Below are 23,683 nucleotides of genomic sequence, written 5' to 3'. Positions count from 1 at the left end.
AGGTTTGGGAGAATATTGGGCAATGTTTTGACTGAAGAACTTTGTGGTATTAAGAGTATACCCATGGCTGGAAAAGTAGTGGTATTAGTTGGTTAGATCATCGCATCCGTGGATAAATTGCTCAGAGTGAAAAGTACAAATACTCGTAGGATTTCAATGACGTCAAGTATTGGGGTGGGAAAATTTGATGCTTACATACCTGTAGATAGATTTGGTTCGTTGAAGTTGAATTAGTGTGTGAGATTCTTCGACACCAACCATTTAATTCTAGAGAAAAAGCCATGTTCAACATATTGTTAACTTTTAAATAATACTAGGCCTATTATTATCGTTTTTGGGCAGTTTGTAAATCACGTTATGGTGGTTTCAGAATACGTATCAAGGTGCTAAGACTTCCAATTTGAGAAAAAGCCATAATAAGCCTTGACCACACTCAAAACGATTTGAAATTCTATTCAAATCTTTGAAAGTTATATGAGGAGTTCACATTTTCTTATGTTTCCTTTAAGAATTTAGGTATTTTCAGCAGACTGTTACTCAAATTCCCCCTTCTGTGTGGTGTCTCGCCTGGGGCGCGGCGCGCCATCTATGCCGCCGTCGCATCGCACCTCTCTCTGAGACCATGGCGTGGGAACCCGATCGGGCCAGTGTGGAGCAGCTCCAGCGGGTGTTTGCCGGGACGCTTTCGCCGAATAATGACGAGCGCCGGGCCGCCAACGACGCCCTCGCCGAGGCGCAGCACACCCCCGAGCTCGAAAACTACCTATTCTACATCCTCATGGATCGCCTGGCGGCGCTGGCAGTGAGAGCCGCCGCCGGGTCCCATTTGAAGAATACCATCCTTCGCAAGAACCGGGACCGTCCCTATTTGACCCAGCACGTGATCCAGGGCCTCGCCGACGACGACCGGCTCGTCAGCCGCATCACCGCCAACATCATCACGGCGCTCTTTGCCCAGCGAGGCGTCGAGGGTTGGCCCGAGGCGTTGCCTCAGCTTTTTGACCTCGTCAATAATGGCCACGGCGCCGCCGCGGAAGCGGCGCTGGAGGCGCTTCGACGCCTTTGCGAGGATCTGTACCAGAAGCTCGCCCGTGACTACCATGGCGAGCGCCCTGTGGATGCGATGGTGCCCCAGTTGTTGGCGCTTACTACCAACGCTCTGCCCGTGATCAGAGCCAACGCCATCGGCTGTATCAACGAGTTCATCCCCGGGAAGCCCCAGCTGCTCATCGCGCAGCTTGATCCTTACCTCCAGCTGTTGTTTCTGAACGCCCAGGACACCGCTCCCCAGGTGCGCCGCCAGGTGTGCCAGCTGTTCCTGTTGATCTTAGAACAGCGCCCCGATAAAATGTTGCCGCACTTGGACGGGGTCGTCGACTATTGTGTGCATTTAATGACGCCGCTGGCGCCTGGCTACGACGACGAAGTAGCGATTCAAGCGTGTGAGTTTTTGATGATGCTTGCGTTGAGTGTCGAAGAAGGGCGCCTCACCTACCAGCCGCGCATGGACCAAGTGGTGCCGGTATTGTTGGCGCTGATGGTGTATCTGGAGCAAGAATTGGTCACCATCGAGATGCAGGACGAGAAGGACGACGGCGCCGTCGCTGACCGGGACCAGGACATTAAGCCCGGTCAGGCGCGGCTGAAGGAGCACGCCGTTAAGACGCGCCGCGCCGGCGGCGATGGCGGTGACGACGACAGCGATCTGGACTCAGACCTGGACGACGACGACGACGACTTGGAGAACTGGCTGTTGCGTAAGTGCGCGGCGCTGACGCTCGATGCGCTTCTGACCAAGTTCCCTCGTCAAGTGTTAGAAGTGGCTCTCCCAGAATTACAACGTCGCTTGGGAGCGCCCGAGTGGCCGGTGCGCGAGGCGGCGATCCTCGCCTTCGGCGCTATGAGCGCCCCCTGTGCCGAGTGTGCCGCCGATTCCGTTGGTGACCTCATCCCTTTCCTTGTGGAACGCTTACAAGACCGCGAGACCAGAGTGCGCCAGATTTCGTGCTGGACGATATCGCGCTATGCCGACTGGGTATGCGACGCCAGCGACCCGGCGCTGCGCCATTTTGGTCCCGCTTTTGAAGCCGTGGTGCGCTGCGGTCTCGACTCCAAAAAGGTAGTCCAGGAGCTGGCGTGTCTGGCGTTGGCGACGTTTATCGAAACCTGCGATGCCCTGTTACTTCGCCCCTTTATCGGCCCGTTGCTCAACCATTTTGCCCAGTGTTTCGGCGTCTACCAACGTAAAAACATGATTGTGTTGTACGACTGTGTGCAGACGTTTGTTGAGGAAATGGGCTACGACGCGTTGGTGGCGGATCCTCACTACATGGAGACGTTGATGACTCCGCTTTTGGGCAAATGGCAGCTGATGAGCGACGACGACGGCGATCTCTGGCCTTTGCTTGAGTGTATGGGGGTAGTGGCGGCAACGTTCGCCGACAAGTTTGCCCCCTACGCCGTGCCCGTGTACCAGCGAGCAGTGAAGATCCTCGCTCAGTGTGTTCACGCCGAACAACAGTGCCACACTGACCCGTCAATTGAGCCTCCCGAAGTGAATATGATGATCACGCTGATTGACTTGATCGATGGCTTAATCCAAGGGTTTGGTGACCACCTGGCAGAGCTCTTGGCTTCGGCTAGCCCTGAAACCGGTTCGGTATCGGTGATGGACTTGGTGATGGAATGCTTTGACCACCACCTGGCCGACGTCCGCCAGCTGGCTTATGCCCTTTTGGGGGACATGGCCATTCACGTGTTGCTGCTGACGATTGCGCCCCACTTGGAAGCGGTTGTCACCTGCATCGGTAAAGAAGTACACAACCGCAACTGGGAGACTAGCGCCGTCCACCTGAACGCGGTGTGGCTGCTTGGGGAAATGGCGTTGCGCTTACCCACTGAGCTCGCTCCTTACTTGGCTAACTTACTAGACCTTTTGATCCCCGTGCTCGAGGCAGTGGACTTGTCGCTGACCGTTTTGGAAAACTACGCCATCTGCTTAGGTAGATTAGGTGTCCACTACGCCGACGCCGTCGCCCTCAGATTAGCGGAGTTCATTGTCGCGTGGTGTACCCACATGATGTACGTCATTGAGAACGAGGAGAAGGAATCGGCTTTTGCCGGGATGGTCAACATCATCCACAAGAACCCCGACCACGGGTTTGGCGGGTTGTCGCTGCCGCAAGCGAGAAAGAACTTGGGGCTCTTCTTTTCGTGCATGGGTAACTACATGGACCCGTCGCCCCAGCTCGCGCAACAGTTCCACCAGTTGTTGACTGAGTACCACCAGGTGCTTGGTGGCGATGGCTGGAACCAGGTGATGGCGCTGGTCGACGCCGACGCCAAGGCTCGTCTCGAGCACTACGGATAAGTATATAGATCAGAGTGTAACTCTAAAATAAAGGGTGAAAATAACGTCGGGAGTGAAACTTTTACGTTAAACAAAACGTCAAGATAAGTGGTCTTAACGTGGAGTAAGCTTGTTTTTGTAACTGTTGAGATATTTCGGGAAACGAGAAATTTTATGGAAAAAATAAACAACTGAAAGTCGGAATTCGGATGTGCCAATCGAAGTTTTGGAAATTCTCTTCGATTGAGTTAGTATGTCTGCCCTTTTTTGTTGTTTTGACGACATTTGTGTTTAGGTTGTGTGTTTAAGTTGTGGCGCAGGCCATGTGAAAACCGTTGTCATAGAGGATGCATAATACACGGATCTCGGTGTAGCTGACGATCTGACCCGCCGCCCTAGAAAATTTTCGGGATTACGTTTGTGACATTTTTCTTGACAATTGACGATTCCAGAGTTTAGATTACGGTAAGCTCAGAAGACCTGATTCTCTGATCCACTGAAAGTGACTTATGGGAGGCACATTCAGATGGATAACCTTGAAATTTGCAAGGAAATTAAGTCAAAACACGGTTTAACGACTAAGTTACTAGCAACGGTGACCGTCGTCAGTGGCGATGATATCACGACGCGTCGATTTGGTTTAATAATTGGGGTAAACCCTCATCGCAAGTGTTGGGATTAGGTAATCGGCCGAGGCTCGATTGCCGAGGAAGTAACTCGGTACTTCAAATTACTGTGTGCCGAGGCATTCGACCCCCACCAAACGGCTGACCAGTGGCTATATCCGTCAGCTACAAGACCAGCGGTAACCTCCACCAACTGATAATACCCCTACTACTAGCCGTTATGGCAATAACGGGCCCCCATTTGCGCCCCTCACCAACTCCGATCTCCGAAAGCTCGTGTTTTCGCCGAAGCGCTCATCCGGGGTAAATCGCATGGCCTAAAGTGCACGACCCCAGATTTTCCTGTAGGTCACCAATTTGATATCTATTCCTCGGCGTTGCTATTGGGCAGGACCAGCGATGCGATAACGCACTATGCGCTTACCAGTGGTAGTTCGGTCAATAACTGCCTCCTAGGTTGGATAAAGACAAAGCTAGGCCATAGTGAGCTATAGCCAATGCTCTATAGATCATTGGTTAATCAATTGATCCGGTCAATTGCTTTTGACTAGTGGTTGTCAGTCACCGTTCAGTAATTGTTAGTGGGACATTATGGTGACGGTCGAGGGTCACATGCAGGCCACCCTATCGGACGCTTAATCCGAGGAATAACCCACACCAACACACCAACCGAGACCCTGGGAGAGATGCTATCTCTCTCAATAACGATAGTATTGTTAGTGAATATGGAGGTCCGGAAGTGTCCGGGGTCGCTCCAACTTCGGGAATTTCCGAGCCACCTGATCCCAACTCAAAATCTATATATTTTACCTTGTCTCACCAGAGTCGTGTCGCGGACCTTTACCCCACCGACGCCCTCGCCAAAAACGCATATAAAAAAAGCACCGCGCTCGCCCCCACACTTTTTTCACTTTCCCGCACCAGACACTACCATGGACGAAGTGGACTCTCCTTTGATCGATAACGTCAAGTCGTTTGCCGCCGGCGGGTTCGGCGGGGTGTGTGCCGTGCTCACCGGCCACCCGTTCGACCTCGTCAAGGTGCGGTTGCAGACGGGGATGTACAACCTGGCCATCACCTGTGTTAAGGACACGGTGAAGAACGACGGTCTTTTAGGGCTTTACCGTGGTGTCATGCCTCCTTTGCTTGGGGTCACTCCCATGTTCGCGGTGTCGTTCTGGGGTTACGACTTGGGTAAGCGCGTGGTGTCGCTGGCTACCGGGAGACTGCCGGAGCAATTCTCGATTGCTGACACTTCCGCCGCTGGGTTCTTCTCGGCCATCCCCACCACTGTCGTCGCCGCTCCCGTGGAACGGGTTAAGGTGGTGATGCAAGTGCAAGACTCGAAGGACTCGCTGATGTTGAAGACCCTTAAAGAAATCTACAAGAAGGGCGGGATCACCTCGGTGTACAAGGGGACGGTGGCGACGTTGTGCCGTGACGGTCCCGGTCTGGCGGTGTACTTTGCCACCTACGAGTACCTCAAGGAGAAGTTGCTGTCGAAGGACAGCGACTCGTTGTCGTTGGGAGCTATCTGCACTGCCGGGGGGTTCGCCGGGGTGGCGATGTGGTTGGTGGTGTTCCCCGTCGACACCATCAAGTCGTTGCAACAGTCGCTGCCCAACAAGGTGCTGATGGCGCAAGCGTACAAGCAGATCATGCTGACGAAGGGTGTTGCCGGGTTCTTCCCCGGTGTCGGCCCGGCGTTGGCGCGGTCGTTCCCGGCCAACGCCGCCACCTTCTTGGGGGTGGAACTCGCCCGCAAGTTCTTGGACTCGGTCATCTAAAGTATTTTCGTATTTATTCTTTTTTTTTTCGGCTTTGATAGTCATAGATATACTTATAGTAACCCTGTAAAAACTGCCCTCCTCTGATGGCGCGATTTTTCAACAATACTACGCTGAGAACAGCGCGGCGCGCGTTTTTACCCCACAGCCACGCATCCCATGGCCAGGCTTAGTGTCCGCGTGCTTGTGCCAAGCCTCTTGCTATGTGGCGTGGGGCTCTGGTATTTCTTGAGTCTACGGGCGCTGCCCCACGCCAAGCTGATACGCGAGACCCTGTTTGACTCCAACAACGACCTGGTGTTCTTCCCCGGGTGCCAGGTGCCTGTCGCCAACGACGCCCCCCGCCAGAATGCGGCGCTAGTGATGCTTGCCCGTAATTCTGACGTCGACGGCGTCATCAGGAGTATAGACTCGTTGGAACAGCATTTCAACCAGTGGTTTAATTACCCGTGGGTACTTTTGAATGATGAGCCGTTCACTGAAGAATTCAAGCAGCGAGTGAGCCCTCATACGGCTAACATCACTTACCACTTAATCCCTCAAGAACACTGGCAATTCCCCGAAAATGTTGATGAACAGGAGATGGTTGAAGCGTTTAATCAACAGGCCGATCGCGGGATCCTTTACGGCGCGTTTAAGTCGTACCACCAAATGTGTCGCTACTACTCGTACAACTTTTATAAGCACCCAGCGGTGGCCGAACTTGAATGGTACTGGCGGGTAGAGCCCGACGTCGAGTTCTTTTGCGATATCACGTACGATCCGTTTGAAGAGATGGCTAAGCATAAAAAGAAGTACGGATTTAACGTGTTGATGCAGGACTTATTCTACACTCTTCCTGGTCTCTACCGCACGGTAGCATCGTACATGAAACAAGAAGATATCCGAGTCCGTGATCAGCGGCTCTGGCACATGTTTATGTTTGACGATACTCGCCTCCACCTGTCGCTGGGCAAATGGGACCCCAACGACTTTTCAGGGAACGTCAATGAAGTGAGACGCCAAATGAAGCAAAAGCTTTTGCATCGTCGACTTGTGGCAGCATCGTCCAAGGACTGGGCCAAGTTCCAACCGCTACTTAATCAGGTGGCCCAGCAGGCTGGCACCCACCACCGCAAACTATACCCGGACCGGTTCAATGGCTACGACTACAATTGGGGCCACTTCTGGACGAATTTCGAGATTGCTCGCGTCGACGTATTCACCTCCGACAAGTACCGCAAATATTATGACTACATCGACAAGCTGGGTGGTTTCTGGCGCGAGCGCTGGGGCGATGCTCCCGTGCGTCTGTTGGCGTTAGCCATGCTTCTCACCGTTGACGAGATCCACTACTTCCGTGACATTGGCTACCGCCACCTGGACATGTCTCACTGTCCGATAAACGATGACGGTAGTGGCCACCCCGCTCACATTGGTTGTAACTGTAAGTGTACGTGGAGACACCAAGACCTTGAGGAGCGAGGATCATACATGTATAAACGGTGGAAACGTGCCACTCAGGACGGGTACAGTGTGCCGTTACTGATCAACTTGGACGATATGGAGCGTGAGCTTCAAAGTCGGATCGATAAGGATTTGAACCGTGGCGCTCACCTCTTCGAGTTGATTGATCAATAAAATTAGGGTGTGGTGTGTGCATTATCATTAGTCGTAAAATAAATATAGATCATAAGTAGCGACGGGTTTACTGGCTCAGTGGCACCTGGACGAGATTGCGGCCGATTTCGATGATGACGGGAGCTTCATCCTCTGAATCCACCACTTCTTGGTCGTCATCAATCGCTCGAGGGATACAGCGAAATTGAGCGCCGTTAGCCGTCCACAGACCCGGCTTAAATCCCAGAGCAACCATGCGGGTGACGTTGGGGTTTGTCGTACTTGAAGGGTCCAGCGAGGGGAACACAAAGATCCCCAGAGGGATGGTTTGCGATGAGTGCACCGAGCTGGGCCCTTTCTTGGTGGCAAGAAGCTTTGAGGGACTGAGGTGGATACCGCGATGAGGCTTCGTGGGAGATATTTGATTATTGAACCCTCGGAATGGACTCAACTGAGTACTGGTAGCTTTGAACGGACTTATCTGAGGTTCACCCGGTCCAAGTTGAGTGCTGGTTTGGAGAAAGCCAAACGGGTAAACTTTGAATGGACTCTTCGTTGGACTTTTGAACTGGCTTAAAGCGGGCGACGCGTCCAACGGGCTGCTCAGTGGCACCTGTACTTCGGGTTCAAGCTTGGGTTTTTGCGAGAGGAGCCATTGCTCTCGAGCAGTAGAATAAATCGACTCCACCTCGGTGCCTTGAGTTTCAATGAAAGCAATATCGGCTTCAGGGTTATTCTGAAGACTACCAGCTATCCGATCGAGATTTGACGATTCAGGGATGATCATTTGGGGAACAAAGTCGAGGGATGGGTTCATCAGCGACAGTGCTTTCCCATCCCTCGGTGGCGTGTGCGGGGTATTAGAAACCGGGGTATCGGATGCCACCGTCGGTGGGAAGGGAGTATTTGTTGCAATAGAAGGCTCGACTTGATGACTAGGATCATGTGTCGTATGAGTACTAGGGAGCAGTTCAATGGGTATTTGAGGGGCCTGGGCTGCTTGTGGAACTTGCAAACTGACTAAGGGAGAGAAACCTGGGTCTTTGACAAACTTCAATGGTTCAGGTTCATCTTCGGAGTCCAGCACGTGCAGTATATCACCCTCCTGGGTGAGCACCACCACGCCGCCGTCAGCGAATTCTGCTGAGTATTCTGAGTCCTCCGATCCACTGGAATCGTCGTTTTCGTCAAGATCATATAACCACATTATATCCTCTTCACTAAGTTGAGGCCCCAGACACGTCTGATCCCATAGACTGGGACTATCGGTTATGGGAGCAAATAGCTGGCCCACGGGATACCGATCATCGTCGTGGTTTATCCGAGTGACCACTTGCAGTACTGCCGGCTCGTCGACGCCAAGCATCCTCAGCGTGATCAGTCGGAGGCTTCGTTTGTATTTGGGGTGTAAACGAGGGAACTTGAGCCGTAGCCGGCTTAACGCCTGGGTATAATCATGCTTATCCACCAACGACTTTGCCATCAACTCAGCGATATTTTCTGCTGGTTGCTGAAACCGTAGCCCCAGTTCGATGTAGTCAGTGATATGCTTTTGTACTGCACTAGCATTATCGCCGCTAGCATCGTCGACAGTGCTGTAGCGAGCGACAGCAAGTCTTCCGTATGTCTGCGGTACTTTCGGTGCTTTCTTCGGTCGTTTTGGCTTTGGTTTTGGCGGTTCCTTGGCGGCTTTCTTCTTTGCTGGTTTGCGTTTGCGCGGTGGTGGGAGTAAGGGAGGCGCCTCCAGATGAGAGAAGCACTGGAGGGCGCTGATGAGCTGGGCCTGGCGTTTATCTAGCTCTTCCTTGGCACATGTCTCTTCGTGGATGGCCTGGATCTGGGTCAGGGCGAACCACATCGCGGAGGCCGGTACGCGTCTAGAGCCTCTCCGCACGTCACGCGTATGGTGGCAAGGCGATGGCCCCCCGCGGATCTCCGATCGCTCGGAGATATAGCAAGAAAAGGGGTCAAAATTGAATTGTAACTCCACCTATATAAGCGTGGCGTCGATGTAATACACTTCGATAACACCATCTTGAGCAGATTACCCTAGAAATCTCACGAAGAGCATTCATTGCTATGAGTGCGATAAAACTGTTTACCTCTACTAGCACGACTCACCATCGTTGCTTTTGGTATCACCCAACTTCATCATCGTTTCTCGTACTATCTACATCACAAGTCCTAGTCATGGTCTATAAACTATTTCTACCACCGATGCCGTGCATGTCGATGTATTCATAGGTAATATGCTAAACCAGCTCCAAGCGAGGAAGCCGGAGCGAAATCTCTATCATGTGTACCGTCCCATCCATTGAATAGTTTACTCGCCTTGGTGCAACTGGTGGCGCCACTGAATACTCTCCTCGCGCTTCAACTGCGACTCCTTCCTCCGGAACGCCTGGTGTTGCTGGTTCGTCGGGCGAATCACGGCGAAGTTTCTGAGGATTTTCAGCGCGTAATTGGCCGGCAAATCCTCTTCTTCCGAGTATTCGGGGACCCCGGTAAACCGCACCACTTTACGTACCTCCCCCAGAGCCAGTACCGTCTGCGAGGCAGGGGCGGAGGTGGCTAGCGGGGCTGACGACCGAGTGCTTTCCAGACCCAGCAGCAGCGCGCTGAATTGGACCTCAAGCATATCCTCCAGGATCACCTTAGAGTTGCGAGCGGTGTTGCGGCGGGTCTGGACGTCCCGCATCGTAGGTTTGCCCAACATCGTCGGCTGGCCAAACTCGCGGAGGACCAGTTCCGGGAGCGAGTTGAGGGAACCTTGAGGGATACCTCCAGGAGGTAATGATGATGCAAGCGGGTTTTGCGGAACGTTGCCCAGCGGGACGGGACTCTCGCTCGAGGAACGTTCTCGGCGTAACTGGTACTCGCTGGGGTTGGCAGGGTCAAACGTCACCGGGACCAACGGCTCCCGTTGCTGAGTCACAAGCGCCCCCAGCTTCGACGCCGCCCGCAAATGTTGTTGGAGTCTTTGTTGAGCACTGAGTCTCGTCGAGCCGTCCTCCTCTGCCACTGCAAGCAATTGTTTCTGGACATTCTTCGAGCTCTGGGCGAACACCGTCAGATTGCGCTGAGGCGTCGGCGACACCGTGCTGGCAGCAGGACTGCGGCGAACCAGGTTCAGGCGCGCCACCTTCAACGCCGCCGCCGCGCCCAGCGTCGCCGGGTTGTGCACTGGCAGCGAGTTGGAGCGAGTGCGAGTCAACGGCGGAGCAGGACTGGTAGCCTGGTTTTGCGAGTTCAACAGCTGCGATGAGTCCACCCGGTCGAGCTGGGGCACGGGGCTGCCTCGAAGCGGCAGCGCCGGTGGTATTCTGGGGGTGCGAACCGGCGCCTGGCTTGTCTGCCCCAGCCCTGTCAGTGCCACCAGCAGTACCAGCGACGACCTCAGGCGAGGAGGGGCAAGCGACTGTTGAGCCGCGGCCACCGGTGCCGAGGGCTTAGTGGCATTAGTGGTGGCAGTGGCTTGCGACGACTTAGCGTCTCTCGGTTGAGGTTTGCCCCGACGGCCACCACCGTCTTTGCTGATCTCACTCAAGTATTGACGGGGCAAATTGTACGCGGCTCGGAACCGAAGCTCCGCCGCCACCCACGAGGTCACGAACTCGTCCAACGCCAGCACCGCCTGGTCGACGGCGAACCACCCTTGGCTGACGAAATTGGCAAGATCGCGCACCAGTTTCGGGTCACAGGGGTAGCCTGACGGGGCCTGGTGTCGCAGGATTACCCGGGTCAACGTCGCCACAAGGGTACCGTTTTTACGGTTACCGTTAAAGATGGCTTCCGCTTTCAGAAGCAGATGGCGCATGTAGGCGCCGTTTTTCAGCTGGAATAAGAACTTTTGGTCGACTAGGTGGACGTGATTGGCGTTGAGTACCTGGCGCCCAAGGCGACGGACGCACGTGTACAAGTCGTTGAGTCGGAGCGTGAGGCCAACCACCTCCCATACCGCCAGCGGCGGCGGCTGGCCTCTCAGGGTCTTGTACATTTGGATGCGGGGGTTGAGGCGACTCAAGATCTCGCGGACGCCGCGGCACATCGTGATCACGCCTTTCAAGTCGTTATCGATGAGCAACGCCTCCACTGCGGTGTCGTCGGTGAGGATGTTGGGTGAAAGCGTCGTTCGCAGAATTTCCGCCGGGGCACAATCAACGTCAGTTTGTCGGAGCCCCACGAGTTTAGACACACTTTCAATGTACCCGGGGGGGAGCGACTGCAGCGCCAAACGCTTTTTATAGGCGGCTAGCACCTGTTGCAAAAGCGACTGGTAGAGGTGTAAGCATTTCTGTGCCATCAGTTCCAGGGGTAAATCGTCCAACGGAACCACCAGTACGTCCTGGAAATCGTAGGGGATGTGGGTGAACTGCTTATCGTTGATGTTGGGGGGAGGCGACATCCGGAAAAGCTTGTAGTGAGCCACGATGTCGACTCTTTGCGAGAGGGGGCCGTCTGCAATGTAGAACACCCCGGGAGTAAAGCACGCCACAATCGGTAGAAGGATGACGTTATACTCATCGCCTTCAGTAGGGAGGCTAGCCGCTTCCTGGAGATTGGCAATCAAGTACTCGAGCTTGCCAATGGCGTATACGTGCTGAAGCACTTTGCCGTCAAAGGCAGTGAATGCATTAGGAAATTTGAATGGCGCGGGCGGGGGCTTGACGTGGCCATTCTCCTTGGGAGTATCCGGTACTTCTCTGGCTTCACCGCCGTCTGCCGTGCCTGCAACGACGCCAGCAATGGAAGGGTCCAAAGTCTTGGGGAGATCATCGGTAACTTCTTTCGTTGTGGTGCTTGCACTGTCACTGGCTTTAGCCACACTGTCATTGGACGAACTGGGTTCGGCAGGTTCAACCTTGGCAGTATTATCGGTGACAGGTTCCTTAGTAGCTTCGGGCTTTCCCGTGGCATCCTCAGTTTTCTCCTTAGCTTCGTCCCCAGTATTCGTCGTAGATTCGTCCGTAGGCTTGATTTCGATATCTTTCTTGGTCTCATCCTTGGTGTCGTCCTTGGTGTCATCCTTGGTGTCATCCTTGATGTCATTAGTTTCAGTCTTGGAAATCTCTTTGGTGTCAACCTTTGTGACGTCTTTGGCGTTAGCCTTTGTTACAAGCTTGGAGTCAGCCTTGGTATCCTTCTTAGTGTCATCAGAGGATTCAACATTGGTATCCTTGTCCTCCACCTTGACTACCTCTTTAGTGTCACCCGTATCAGTCTTGGTATTAGTCTTAGGCGGAGTTTTGGTATCAGTCTTGTCATCCTTTGCCTTCGTTTGCTCCTTGGCATCCCCCTTAGTCGCCTTAGTCTCCTCAATGGGTTGTTTCTTGGCCTCCTTTTTCAGCTCATCCTTCGCGTCGCCGTCAACCTTAATCACCGCCTTACTGTCAGCCTTAGTGGCCTCACCGGAACCATCGGCAGCATTGGACGTTTCTGAGCCGGCATTGGTGGGGGTGGAACCGTCGTTGGCCTCATCCAGTGAAGGCTTGTCGGAAGCGCCGGCCTTCTCGGTGCCGGCGGCGGCGTCGGCGCGTTGCTTGCTGTCGCTGTCAGTGGCGTCCGCAGTGGAGGGCACCGCTTTCACTGCAGTCTCCAGGGTCTTAGACGGGGTATCGGTTGTAGTATCGTCGCCAGCGGCGTCAGGGGTGCTAGATGAGCCGGGGTTTGCCGGCGACTTCACCGCGCCGTTCTCCTTCTCTCGCTCCGCGGCAAGAATCACCGACAACGCCGCGTCCATGTCGCCCGGGAACGCCTGTTCCTTGGCACCCAGTTCCGCCAGCGCAGCCTCGCGCGTGTCGGCGGTGTCGTCTGCTGGTGGTGCCGTCATCGTCGTCGGCGAACTTGAACGGGGGAGCTATCGACCGTTCGCCTTATTCGCGCGTGCAGGGTGAGGCGCCCTACCGTGAGGGGGAGAAAAACACTTTCGACTGCAATACGGCGCTACCATGGCAATTTCGGCGAAGCGAGGGGGGAGGGGGGGGCGTGGCGGTGGCTATGTAAATGGTAGAGGTGAAAGGTACAGGTTTTTAGTCAGGCAGTGGTATCGGACGACAGTGTGTCTTCGAGGGGGGGCACCGTCGCTGGTGCTGCCACTGGTGCTCTGTTGACGTAGCGGCTGCCGACACGGCGCGACTGGCGTCCTTTCCGCGCGTATTGTAGACCGGAGAAGGCGCACACCAATGATAGGGGAGAGATGTACGGTGGTGGATACGCTAAGGGTTCTGCCTTTGAATAATTTCTCGAGCAATGCTGGTTAGGGTTATGAGAGTCGATGCTTGGCTGATCCGAGCGCCGATTTCGAGCCGGAGTAACTGCAGCGAGATTCTCCGGGCCTAAGTTGCTGTCATCGTGCGGCTGGGGCCGGTGGCGGCTCGGCCGGAGTAGTGCCCACAAGTGGCCACTGAATGCAAACAGCTCACCCTTTGGGTCCAAATTAGATACTTGAACCGTTTGCTTATCATCGAGGTGGGCCTCGAACCATATCTAGATTAGCAGCCATCAACTGGTTTACGGGAGAAAGAAGACCGCGTCAGTATTGGGCTGGCCGGGGGTCGTGTCGCGCCCTAGATATTAGCGCGACGAAATCCGGCCACCCATGCTATACCTACTCGGGGGCTTGCTCCTTCTCCACGGCGGCTACCTGGCCTACGAACACAACTACGTCTCCGCCAATGCTCCCCGGCCCCTTCCCAACGACATTATCCTTGAGGTGATCATCGGGGTGGTGGTGATGGTGTTTGGCGCCATGGCACTGATCCGCAACCAGCCCCAGTTGTCAGTGACGGGGGAGAAAGTGACGCCGGCAGCGACGTATTTGCAGCCTATCGACCAGCAGCTGGCGTTCGCCGAGAAGAAACAGTTGGGAGTCCACGACTGGCAGCCGCTCGAACTGCGACCAGACTTTGTCGACGTGCTCGCTAAACGCCGTGAGTACAACGCCTACGTCGACGCCAAGTCGCAGAAGTAGCGGGAATGCTGGCGCATCTATGCGTGTGTTTGGTTCCGAAATCTGAGATCGGCTATCCAGATTAGTTTTCACACTATCCTGGAATTCGTTATGTTCGTGGGTGTTTATAGTAAAGCAGGTTACCCGATCGGGCTAGCTAAGTGCACGTGCTCCTCACTCGGGTCAACCCGACGACACTAATCGGCACTAAAAGTACCGCAATACACATGATAAAACCCGAACCCACAAGAACCGCTTAAACATATGCTGTAGAAAAGATTTCTTCGATTTCATGTGTTTAGTCCTCTTAGGCCTGTCTTTTCATACAATGCGATCAAAGTCGCGTACCTGACGCTCGATCTTGGCGGGCGGTGCGACGCGACTCCGGTAATCACTGTATACCTCGTCAAAACGATACCATCGAGATTGCCAGCGGTTCGAGATAATTGTAAGGGTTAACATCTCAAGAGGAGCGCGGTGGGTGACTTGTTGAGACTATTGAGACTAGTCCATAACTTCCAGGAGACTGCAAATGACGAATGGTAAAGGAACTTGGCTTAATTCGCGCAAGTGAAATATACTTTGTGTTGTCCCATATCGTCTAAGAAAAATCCGTGATTGTGGCGGGCTTGGCTAGTTAAAGTAGGACATTTACGGCGCAGGCCCGATTGCTTTTGTCGGCAGAGAACCCCAAATGCGCTCGGACCTACATTTCAAGGCTTAAACGAGCACCACACAATGCCTACGCATATTCGATTTCATCATCTGGGCGAATTGTCGACCAAATCGAGAACTAAGGCTTGACTAAGTATAAATACTGGCATATCCCGGATGTTTAGAGCGCCATCAATCCTCATTACAATGCAAATTAAGACCGTCGCTACCGTCGCTATCGCCTCCTTGGTTCTCGCTCAGGACCCTGCCGCCGCTGCCCAGAAGGAAGAGGTTGTTCAACGTGACCAAAAAACTGGTGGTGGCTTCCTCCAAAGCTTCATCGCCGACTTCCTCCACTCCTTGTTTGGATTCAACTTCTAATTAGCTCTACGTATCACGAAATCAACGAATCAATACCCCCTACTACATGATGTTCTTTATCTTGGTTTTCAGCAGGAAAGCTCTTTGCTATTGTCTTGCATTCCCGTATATTCATCGTTTGTACAAATGGCTTATAGCCTTCACTCAAGGCCAAGTAAGAGATAAAACGTCAAAAATGAATAGCCAGTAGATCGTAGAAGTCATATCTAGTTCCATTCAGGATTGTGTCATCCTCCGGCCCAGAGGGCGAACGAAAAATTTTCTGTTGTATATTCAGAGGGTGTTTGACAGTTACCGAATTTCGATGACCCCATAAGGTAGCCATTACACCATTGATTTGGACAACTTCATCTCCCAAATGCTCGACAATCATTCAATCTGAAGCAATAGATCGTTGATGGATTTTAAAGGATTTTGCTACCATTTACGACATATGTGTATCTCAAAAGCTTATATAGAGGTTTCTGCTTCTGTCAAAGATACAGAGAAAGAGAAGCTTGAGGAATTGTCCGACGTGTTCGGATTTGGCACGGCGGAGTATTTCGCCGACGCCGATGCTGCACAACTCATCGCATGAAGAGCGTAAACGAAAATTTGCAGCCATACGCTACGCCATTGGCTAGCTGCACATGTATATATATATATTCCGGGAAGGAATGTAATTTTCCTTACCGGTCTCCTATCAAGTATTTAAAGTATGTCAATCAATATGAATATTGACAAGGATTCTGTCAATGGGACAGAGTATAATGGTCAGTCACCTGCTTCCGAGCAGGTGCATCACTTGATGAAAGAGCTTGAGATTCTCCGGCAGTATATGGCGACTCATGTAGAGAGCGCCCAAGCTGCCTACCAGGCGATGAATCTCACGGGGGCCGGAAAGCTTCTATTGCTGCTGTCAGGAAAGACCATCATCAGCTGCAAAATCGATAAAAACGCAGTCAGTGGCTTCTTCAAATAGAGGGGTATGCAGCACGATGACTGTCGTGTAAAATGCTAGCTTCCAGATCGGAGTTATGAGGAATGACTCCGATGCTGGTCGAAGGGTCTGGAAGGTTCGAGAAGCCAGACGAAGTCACATGTGAAGGCTCGATACACATGTGAGAGATGCAGAAGAAGGTACCTGGAGCTTCCATGGTGGCAAAGTGGGAAGCCGCAGGTTGGTGTATAAATATGACTGATTTGATTAGAAAAGAATACAAGTGTTTTATTAGTGAGCTTCGGATATTATACAACAATGACACATAACGGTTCCGTAGTCTAGTTGGTTATGGCGCATCCTTAACACGGATGAGGTCCCCGGATCGAGCCCGGGCGGAATCATCTTTTTGTTCATTCAATCCATTTTCTACTTTTAACCTCATAGGGTCTGAAGTTTTGCTATATTTGTAAATTGCATGCTTTCTCTAATCATAATTCATAATTTTACCATTAATCGTTTTCAGTTTGAATGCTCGATTATTCGAAAACCTTCAATTGAATACCAGTGCATCCGTCCCAACCCTTCACAGTAAGCGAAAACTTGTTTTCGCCACCGGGGCAAGCGTAAAATGATTGCTCATCTTGATAGTACAAGTTGCCATCTTTAATCAGGAACCCTTGAGTGGCCAGTTGTTGGCCCCAAGGGTCAACGTTGCCAAGATCACCGTTTTCGTTGACAAATACACCCCGACCATCTTGGTCATACAATGCTCCATCAGTAGAGAGAGTTAACGTCAAGTCATCACCTTCAGACCCACCCACTTGGAATACAGGGGAGGTCTTCTTAATAGCCAGGTTTTGGAATTGAGACCCCGACCGAATAGCGACAAGTCCGAAATTATCCTTGGATGCTGCCACGGCGGTGGGCTCAATCTTCTTGGTGGTGGTGAGAGTTATCGTCTTTTTGTTACCCTTGATGATGCTAATAGGTGTCAATGTAGTGGTGAGCTCAATGGGTGTAGGAACCAAAGTCTTGGTGACAGTAGGCTCAGGCGTGGGTTCGTTGACGTTCTTAATACCAGTAACGTACACCACAAGCGGGGTACCGTCCTGACACTCCTTCTTGGCAAGAATGTACTTGTTGCCATCATCGGAAGGACAAGCGTAGAACCCAGACTCAGCATCGTACCAGAGGTGGTTTTCGCTGACAGCAAACATCTTTTCAGGTTCATCCGAGGTAGACAATTCACCCTTTTCATTCACCACAAGGTACTTCTTCGAGTTAGCGTCCCACAACGAGCCGTCATCCTTGAGCACCCATTCAATGTTTGATTGACCATCGTTGATGTGCACGAGACCATCCTTCACCGAAAGGGCACCATATTGGAACTGAGAACCAGAACGAACAGTCAAAGCACCGAAAGTCTTTTCGGCCAAGGCCAAAGCGGGCAAAGTGGAAAGGAAGTAAGCAAACTTCATGTTAGTTGATTTGATTGATGAAAAAAATCCGATTGGAAATGTGACTTTATATATTGTGGATTTCGGTTATGACGTAGGTATTTGTGGCTGCAAAAACATATGTAAATGACCTCGGGTGTATGACGCACGGCCCTCAAAATTGCGCTTTTTCTGCAACTTTACTCATCCCGCTTATATAGCTCACAGAAATACGGGTGGCTTAGCAGGGGTAATCCATCTCACAAATAACGTGAAACCTGACTCTCAATTGATAGACATCAATGATCTCTTTGACGAAAGCCGGTACTTGGTAGTATACGTTAATTAAAAGGGAGCTTCGGTTAGGTGGCATGAAGCTCACATCAATGCAACGTCAATTCTGCATGCTTTACCAGCATGTTCCATTCCAAAAATAGCTATGCACGATGATGTCATATTCAAGAAGTACAAAGCTGACAGTCTTTCGAGAAAACTTTAGCTGTGCCATTGCTGAAATCCAAAGTTCCGGATTATTTATTGCTGAATCATGGATAACGTCAAGATTCAGGTGTGGTTTGTTTGCCAAGGGCAGTGCTTTTCGGGGAAGTGGCCCGTGTTGCAAAATTTGTGTCTCGCAAATACAGGCCAGGGCAATTGACCAATCTGTCAAGCGAGCGCAAATGGTTTAGTGGTAAAATCCAACGTTGCCATCGTTGGGCCCCCGGTTCGATTCCGGGTTTGCGCATCCTTTTTGTTGCACCTATTCCCTGCAGGATTTTTTTTAATTTGCAGCAACTAATTCGTTGAAGAAAGCCGAGCTGTTTTGAAGAACGCGGGGTAAAGTTATAGCGACTCCCGAAAGGAATTTGTTGATTTGTATGACAAACATGCTGATAAAAGATTTTATTAATTGAACTTGATTCATTTCATTAAAAGGCCTTTAATCGTTTGAAACTTTGCTCAATTATGGCTTTTCTCTGTAACTAATTCGCTGTTCGCTGCTTCGTTGATCGTCGAAGTCGCACTGATTTACGATTCACACGCGTCGAGTATTCCAACCGAACAATGGACGTGTCCTCACCCGAGGTGTTGTCAGCTGTCCTTAACTTACAGAGCTCAGATGCCGACATTCGGAGCAAAGCTGAAGTCAAGCTCTATGAGCATGTGCAGGCGCCGCATTTCACCATCAAGTTGCTCAACTCTGTTGGCGACTTCTCGATCGACACCAACAAGCGTATAGCCGCTGCGCGATTTTTCCAGGATAGAGTGTTTCACGATTGGCAGCGTCCAGGTCACTTCTCCCTGGATAATGTTCGCAGAAATCAGCTGCTCAAGCACAGGAGAAAAGAAGACAGAAGCAGCCCCCATTTGCCACGTCCTATCGGCCAAGCTGAGGTGCGAGTAACTATACCTGAGACCGAGCAAGCATTGATTAAAGCAAATTTGATTCCAGTGTTCATCAAATGCTTGGATATTTCTGAGATACACCCATTGTTGTTGGATGCCTTCATTTCAATTGCTTATTGTGAAGAAGCCCATGATGAACCGGCTGCTTCCATCTATGCTCTCATCGAGGACCTCTCTGATTTGAGTCTCGTCAAGTTGGGATTATCTTTACTAGTTGAATTAGTGGAGATTCAATGTGTCAGGCTGTTTCACTCCGCAAAGATGATACTGACCGAAGTCATCACTAAAACTTTCACCTTGTTTGAAATGATTGTGCCTCAACTTTTATCACTAAACCTGTCCCAGCTGGCAGAATGTTTGAGCCTTGTGATCCCAATCTACTCTCGGTTTTGGGCTTTCGAAGAAATCAAAGAACTTTTCTTCGCACCAGTACTCGATGATACTCTTCATTCAACCAATTGCTTTCAATGGCATAAAGCTATTTTGACACACCCCAATCTTCTGATTGCGGTCAAAGTGGACCCTTTGTTGCGACCGCTGCATCTGTGGGTTATGGCAATGGAGGGATCTGTCCATAACTTAATTTATTTTCCCGAAGTGACGGATGAAGTGAAACTTGACATTTTTTGGGATCTTATTGAGCGGTGGTATTCCAAGAAAATATGGCTACTGGACAGAACAATCAGCGACGTATTTGATTTTTTCAAGTCTTTGCTGGATACACCCTCCTGGCTGCTCATCATTGAAAAGCTTAAATCAATTGGTGGAAAAGTTTTTCTCAAAGCTCTTGACTCCACTCATCATACGATTGAGCTCTTTCAAAACATTCCTGAAGACTATCTCGTCATGATGACATCTAAGCATGTAGCGAGAACTCGCTGGAGAGTGCCGAGGTTTGCAAATTTAGAAGTCTCTGTGGGAGAGTTAATTCAAAAAATACCAGAGGATGTTCTTAAACCAATTGTGGATTACTATGTTGATACAATTCGAGATCGGTCTGCCTTACGAGCTGAGGACAAACTGCTGTTTGCGCGTGCGCAATTGGTTGATGGAGCATTGCGTGTTCACAGAATTGTTGCAACCTATGTACCATCGAATCTCGTATCACCCGCACAATACACCGAAACACTCTTGAAGTATGCGCTTCCCGAACTATCACCTGACACTTTGAAGGCGCAACCCTGGCTAACCGCTCGTGCATGCAATGTCATACTGTTGCTATCAAATTCACATTTCGAGGCTAATGAAGAGATGAGTCAAGCGATTTTTGAGAGTTTGATGTATTGCTTTAATAATCTGGATCTGTTTGTCATTCAAGTTTTCGCGTATAAGGCATTGGAGAACCTTAGCTGCATCAAATCAATTAATCTGCGATTGAAACTGGAAGGTCGCCGCATATTCAAGCAATTACTGTTGATTCACAAAATGCATCCTCTAAACGTTGTGGCTGATGCATTATTAGCACAGGGTGTCCAGCAATCGGCGGCTGAGCTGGTTCCTTTAATTGTTGAACATTTTCGTCTTGTCGTGTCTAATGATTACGAGCAGTCAATGCAATTTCAAAATTTCATTTACAAATGTTATGAAAAGACGTGTGGCGACATCGAAAATATGCTCAAAATGAAGTTTGTGGATGTGCTTGAGCTTGCTTCGAGGAATGGAAGTTTGGATAGAGAAAATCTTGTGCCTATCTTGTACAATTTCGCTAATTCAATTACTACAGTGCTGTCGGAAATCTGGCAGATCTATCTGGTGATCGTCGAAGCATTCGAAACTGCTGAAAGAAGGCGTATTTACATTGAATTGGTTGACTTTGCTCACTTCTTCCGGTCAGTGGTAAAGTTTGGATTTCCATCGTTACCAACTGACTCTCCACAAGTGCAATCTCTTTTTGAATTGTGTTTTCATCAAATTAAACGAAACTGGTTTTTTGAAAGTCCTCATGCGGCCTTTGAGTTGCTTGAGTTGGCTACGTTGTCATATGGTGAGAAAATCTCTTCTCTTCTTCCTCACTTACTCGAAAAGTTGCATGAGATTTCTCAAGTCTACATCGACGAATGTGCGGGGTATGAATCTAGTTTAAATGGTTTTCTTTATGTGCGAGTGTTGCTTGCTGCATGTATTGCTGATGCTGACACAACACTCAATTTCATCAACGACAAAGACTTTTTGAAACCGTTTTACCTGATATGGAAGCAAAATTGGTCAAAATTCCAGCATTTATACGGATTGAAACTACAAACCCTCGCCTCATCACTGATACTTCGATCAAATGAAACGGAGAATATTCCATTTAATTTTCGAAAGCGCATATTCTCGAAATTTTGTGATGATGTTAGTTTACTTCGAGAAGCAATCAAGGCTCCAGACTACTTACTGAGAAAATGCAATCACCCCACAAACTCACGGGTTTCTCATGACTCAGATTGCAAGGATTGTGAGGATTTTTGGAATAGGATGCTCGATGCGACCCTGCCACCAAGAGTGAGTCCGCTTTATGACTTAGACATCCTCTCTGCTATGCATGATTGTGTGGACGAACGAAGTCAGTGGACTTTTACGTACTGTACAGATGCTGACAATAGCGAAAGCGTCTAAGATGACGATGATAGCGATAATTATTGACGATGATAGCGAAATTTATTAAAGAATCACCAATAATTTTGTGAAACCATGACCTCACCTCGAGCATTCGCTCGTTGTCGGATACGCATAAACTTATTAGTGTATAATTTTAACATCAACTAACACTTTTATCTAGGGTAATTGATTACATTAATCAGTGCCATAGACAACGTATCAACGTCTTTATACAACAATAAGGGGTTCAATATTAGAAGACACACCAAAACGAGTATTATGTTGTCATTGATGAAGTTCGTCATATGCCGTAAAGCTCCTACATTCACCGTGGCTGTGACTCAACGCCACATCACATTGTTGCTGAAAGTATGTCTTCTTTGCAGCATTAATGCTCCAACTTTGCCAGTTCACTTCATCCGGTGGTGTGAAAGTCAATATTCGATACATGTTTTCTATTCAAAAGGCATTGTACTGAAAATCTATGATTGCATCATCATGTGGGCGGATAAGGACAATTGTGGGGGAAGATTGAAAGCAGCTCGTTGATGTAGTCATTCCATCTTTGACAAACAGGGGTTTCTTCCAATCACCATTGTCGTACTGTGTTTGCAATCTTTGTCAACGTGCCTCTTTGATGACGTGGCAATGAGTGCTGATGTTATGACACTACTTTAACTCATTCGTCGAATATTCACAATCACAGTACTCTTTTGGCCATGTTGAGGGTAAAACAAATGCGTTGGATAGCACAGGGATATTGATCTCGATCCGGTGATGGCGACGGGTTAAAATTGGGGGATCGCTGGCGAAGCCGCACCGCCCTACAATGCGTAACAATTAATGGAGGCCTACACCATTTTCCAACCAACTTATTACGAAAATTCCCGAACTTTCATGAAAAGAGAAGACAAGATCGTTTGGCAGTGTTAATGATTGGTATCCACTTGCACAGGTACACTCGCGAGTTAATTTGGCCTACTATTCATCCATCGGAACATATAGCCCACTTCCAGTATCTGGGAATGCTTCAACTATAGGAAATGCTCCAGTTATCGTACTCCTTAATGAACAACGTCAGCTACATTGACGGTAATTCAGATGACGGGAAACAACAATTGCCGCTCTAAACCGAACGTGAGGTTGGGAAAGGGTACGTTAGCTGGAGAGCTCAGAATAGTGTTCCTCCAGGTTGATTCTGACAACGGTTGTGCTATGGAGCCGTTTTTCTCATTATTGTGGGCTTGGGGGGGCTTGGGGGCGGGGGGACTCATATTAGCAACAACTCATCGAGGTTTTTAACAAATATTTGGATCGACCAGAGTGGGATCGGCGATGAGATGATTTTATCAATACCCTTATCATGGAATCTCTGCTAACGGATACTCATTGATGAAACTTCTTAACTCCCCTTCTATCAGACACATTATTGCTCACTTTCTTTCGGGGAGGGGGGGGCTTTATTTTGAGCTGCAATCGTCTCTTGTTCAAACGGTGCAATTCGTCACTGCATGGATAGCATCTAGCTGGTTGATTCCACCCTCGTCGTTGTACATTCTGAGATCTCAAACAGCACTACGAGCGATTCGTGGACTTTATTCCCAGCGACATTGGTCATACGCCAGTGTCACGAACTGCCAGGTCTATTTGACTCGGGTGTATTATCAAAGTGCTTACGCGGTACCTGGTGCTCCCGCATGGTACCTGGAACCTGGAACGACATACCTTCCTGTTTGAGCCACCAATTGCCAGACCACTCACATGGTATAAAGTCTTCTGCCATGTGTTTTCAAAAGCCATCATCATGAACTTCAAGGCTCTTGTTGTTGCTACCGTTGCTACTATTGCGATCGCCGCCCCCACCGCTGACGGCGCTGACGTTGCCCAAGCCAAGGCCAAGAGATGGTGGTGGATTGACTGGAGAATGTTTGAACCTATTGACTAGGCTCGTTGGTTTGTTTACAGACAATACATGTTCTAAATCAAGTAATAG

The 23,683-nt window shown here is 50.2% G+C and overlaps 8 protein-coding genes across 8 annotated transcripts; 5 read left to right on the top strand and 3 right to left on the bottom strand. All coding sequences in view use genetic code 12, as the record gives it.

Annotated features, from left to right (window-relative positions):
* Positions 1 to 622: 622 nt before the first annotated feature.
* DIURU_005785 (uncharacterized protein) lies at positions 623 to 3,370 on the top strand (the record flags this gene model as incomplete). Its single annotated transcript, XM_034158805.1, has 1 exon — positions 623 to 3,370. One exon carries the CDS (start codon positions 623 to 625, stop codon positions 3,368 to 3,370), a length of 2,748 nt encoding a protein of 915 aa, XP_034009392.1.
* A 1,537-nt stretch (positions 3,371 to 4,907) lies between these two features.
* On the top strand, positions 4,908 to 5,762 carry CRC1 (carnitine:acyl carnitine antiporter; the record flags this gene model as incomplete). The annotated part of the gene is made up of 1 exon (XM_034158804.1): positions 4,908 to 5,762. One exon carries the CDS (start codon positions 4,908 to 4,910, stop codon positions 5,760 to 5,762), a length of 855 nt encoding a protein of 284 aa, XP_034009391.1.
* Positions 5,763 to 5,921: 159 nt separating this feature from the next.
* DIURU_005783 (glycosyltransferase family 15 protein) lies at positions 5,922 to 7,382 on the top strand (the record flags this gene model as incomplete). Its single annotated transcript, XM_034158803.1, has 1 exon — positions 5,922 to 7,382. The coding sequence occupies one exon, from the start codon at positions 5,922 to 5,924 to the stop codon at positions 7,380 to 7,382; it is 1,461 nt and encodes a 486-aa protein (XP_034009390.1).
* Positions 7,383 to 7,449: 67 nt separating this feature from the next.
* On the bottom strand, positions 7,450 to 9,219 carry DIURU_005782 (uncharacterized protein; the record flags this gene model as incomplete). Its single annotated transcript, XM_034158802.1, has 1 exon — positions 7,450 to 9,219. The coding sequence occupies one exon, from the start codon at positions 9,217 to 9,219 to the stop codon at positions 7,450 to 7,452; it is 1,770 nt and encodes a 589-aa protein (XP_034009389.1).
* Positions 9,220 to 9,684: 465 nt separating this feature from the next.
* On the bottom strand, positions 9,685 to 13,191 carry DIURU_005781 (protein phosphatase regulator; the record flags this gene model as incomplete). The annotated part of the gene is made up of 1 exon (XM_034158801.1): positions 9,685 to 13,191. One exon carries the CDS (start codon positions 13,189 to 13,191, stop codon positions 9,685 to 9,687), a length of 3,507 nt encoding a protein of 1,168 aa, XP_034009388.1.
* A 768-nt stretch (positions 13,192 to 13,959) lies between these two features.
* DIURU_005780 (uncharacterized protein) lies at positions 13,960 to 14,331 on the top strand (the record flags this gene model as incomplete). The annotated part of the gene is made up of 1 exon (XM_034158800.1): positions 13,960 to 14,331. The coding sequence occupies one exon, from the start codon at positions 13,960 to 13,962 to the stop codon at positions 14,329 to 14,331; it is 372 nt and encodes a 123-aa protein (XP_034009387.1).
* Positions 14,332 to 16,803: 2,472 nt separating this feature from the next.
* Positions 16,804 to 17,745, bottom strand: DIURU_005779 (uncharacterized protein; the record flags this gene model as incomplete). The annotated part of the gene is made up of 1 exon (XM_034158798.1): positions 16,804 to 17,745. The coding sequence occupies one exon, from the start codon at positions 17,743 to 17,745 to the stop codon at positions 16,804 to 16,806; it is 942 nt and encodes a 313-aa protein (XP_034009386.1).
* A 1,023-nt stretch (positions 17,746 to 18,768) lies between these two features.
* DIURU_005778 (uncharacterized protein) lies at positions 18,769 to 21,708 on the top strand (the record flags this gene model as incomplete). The annotated part of the gene is made up of 1 exon (XM_034158797.1): positions 18,769 to 21,708. The coding sequence occupies one exon, from the start codon at positions 18,769 to 18,771 to the stop codon at positions 21,706 to 21,708; it is 2,940 nt and encodes a 979-aa protein (XP_034009385.1).
* Positions 21,709 to 23,683: the final 1,975 nt, after the last annotated feature.

This window comes from Diutina rugosa, assembly GCF_008704595.1.
Source record: "Diutina rugosa strain CBS 613 chromosome Unknown scaffold49_size106456, whole genome shotgun sequence".
In the NCBI taxonomy this organism is placed as follows: Eukaryota; Fungi; Ascomycota; class Pichiomycetes; order Serinales; family Debaryomycetaceae; genus Diutina; species Diutina rugosa.
This window is presented reverse-complemented; position numbering and strand designations above follow the sequence as displayed.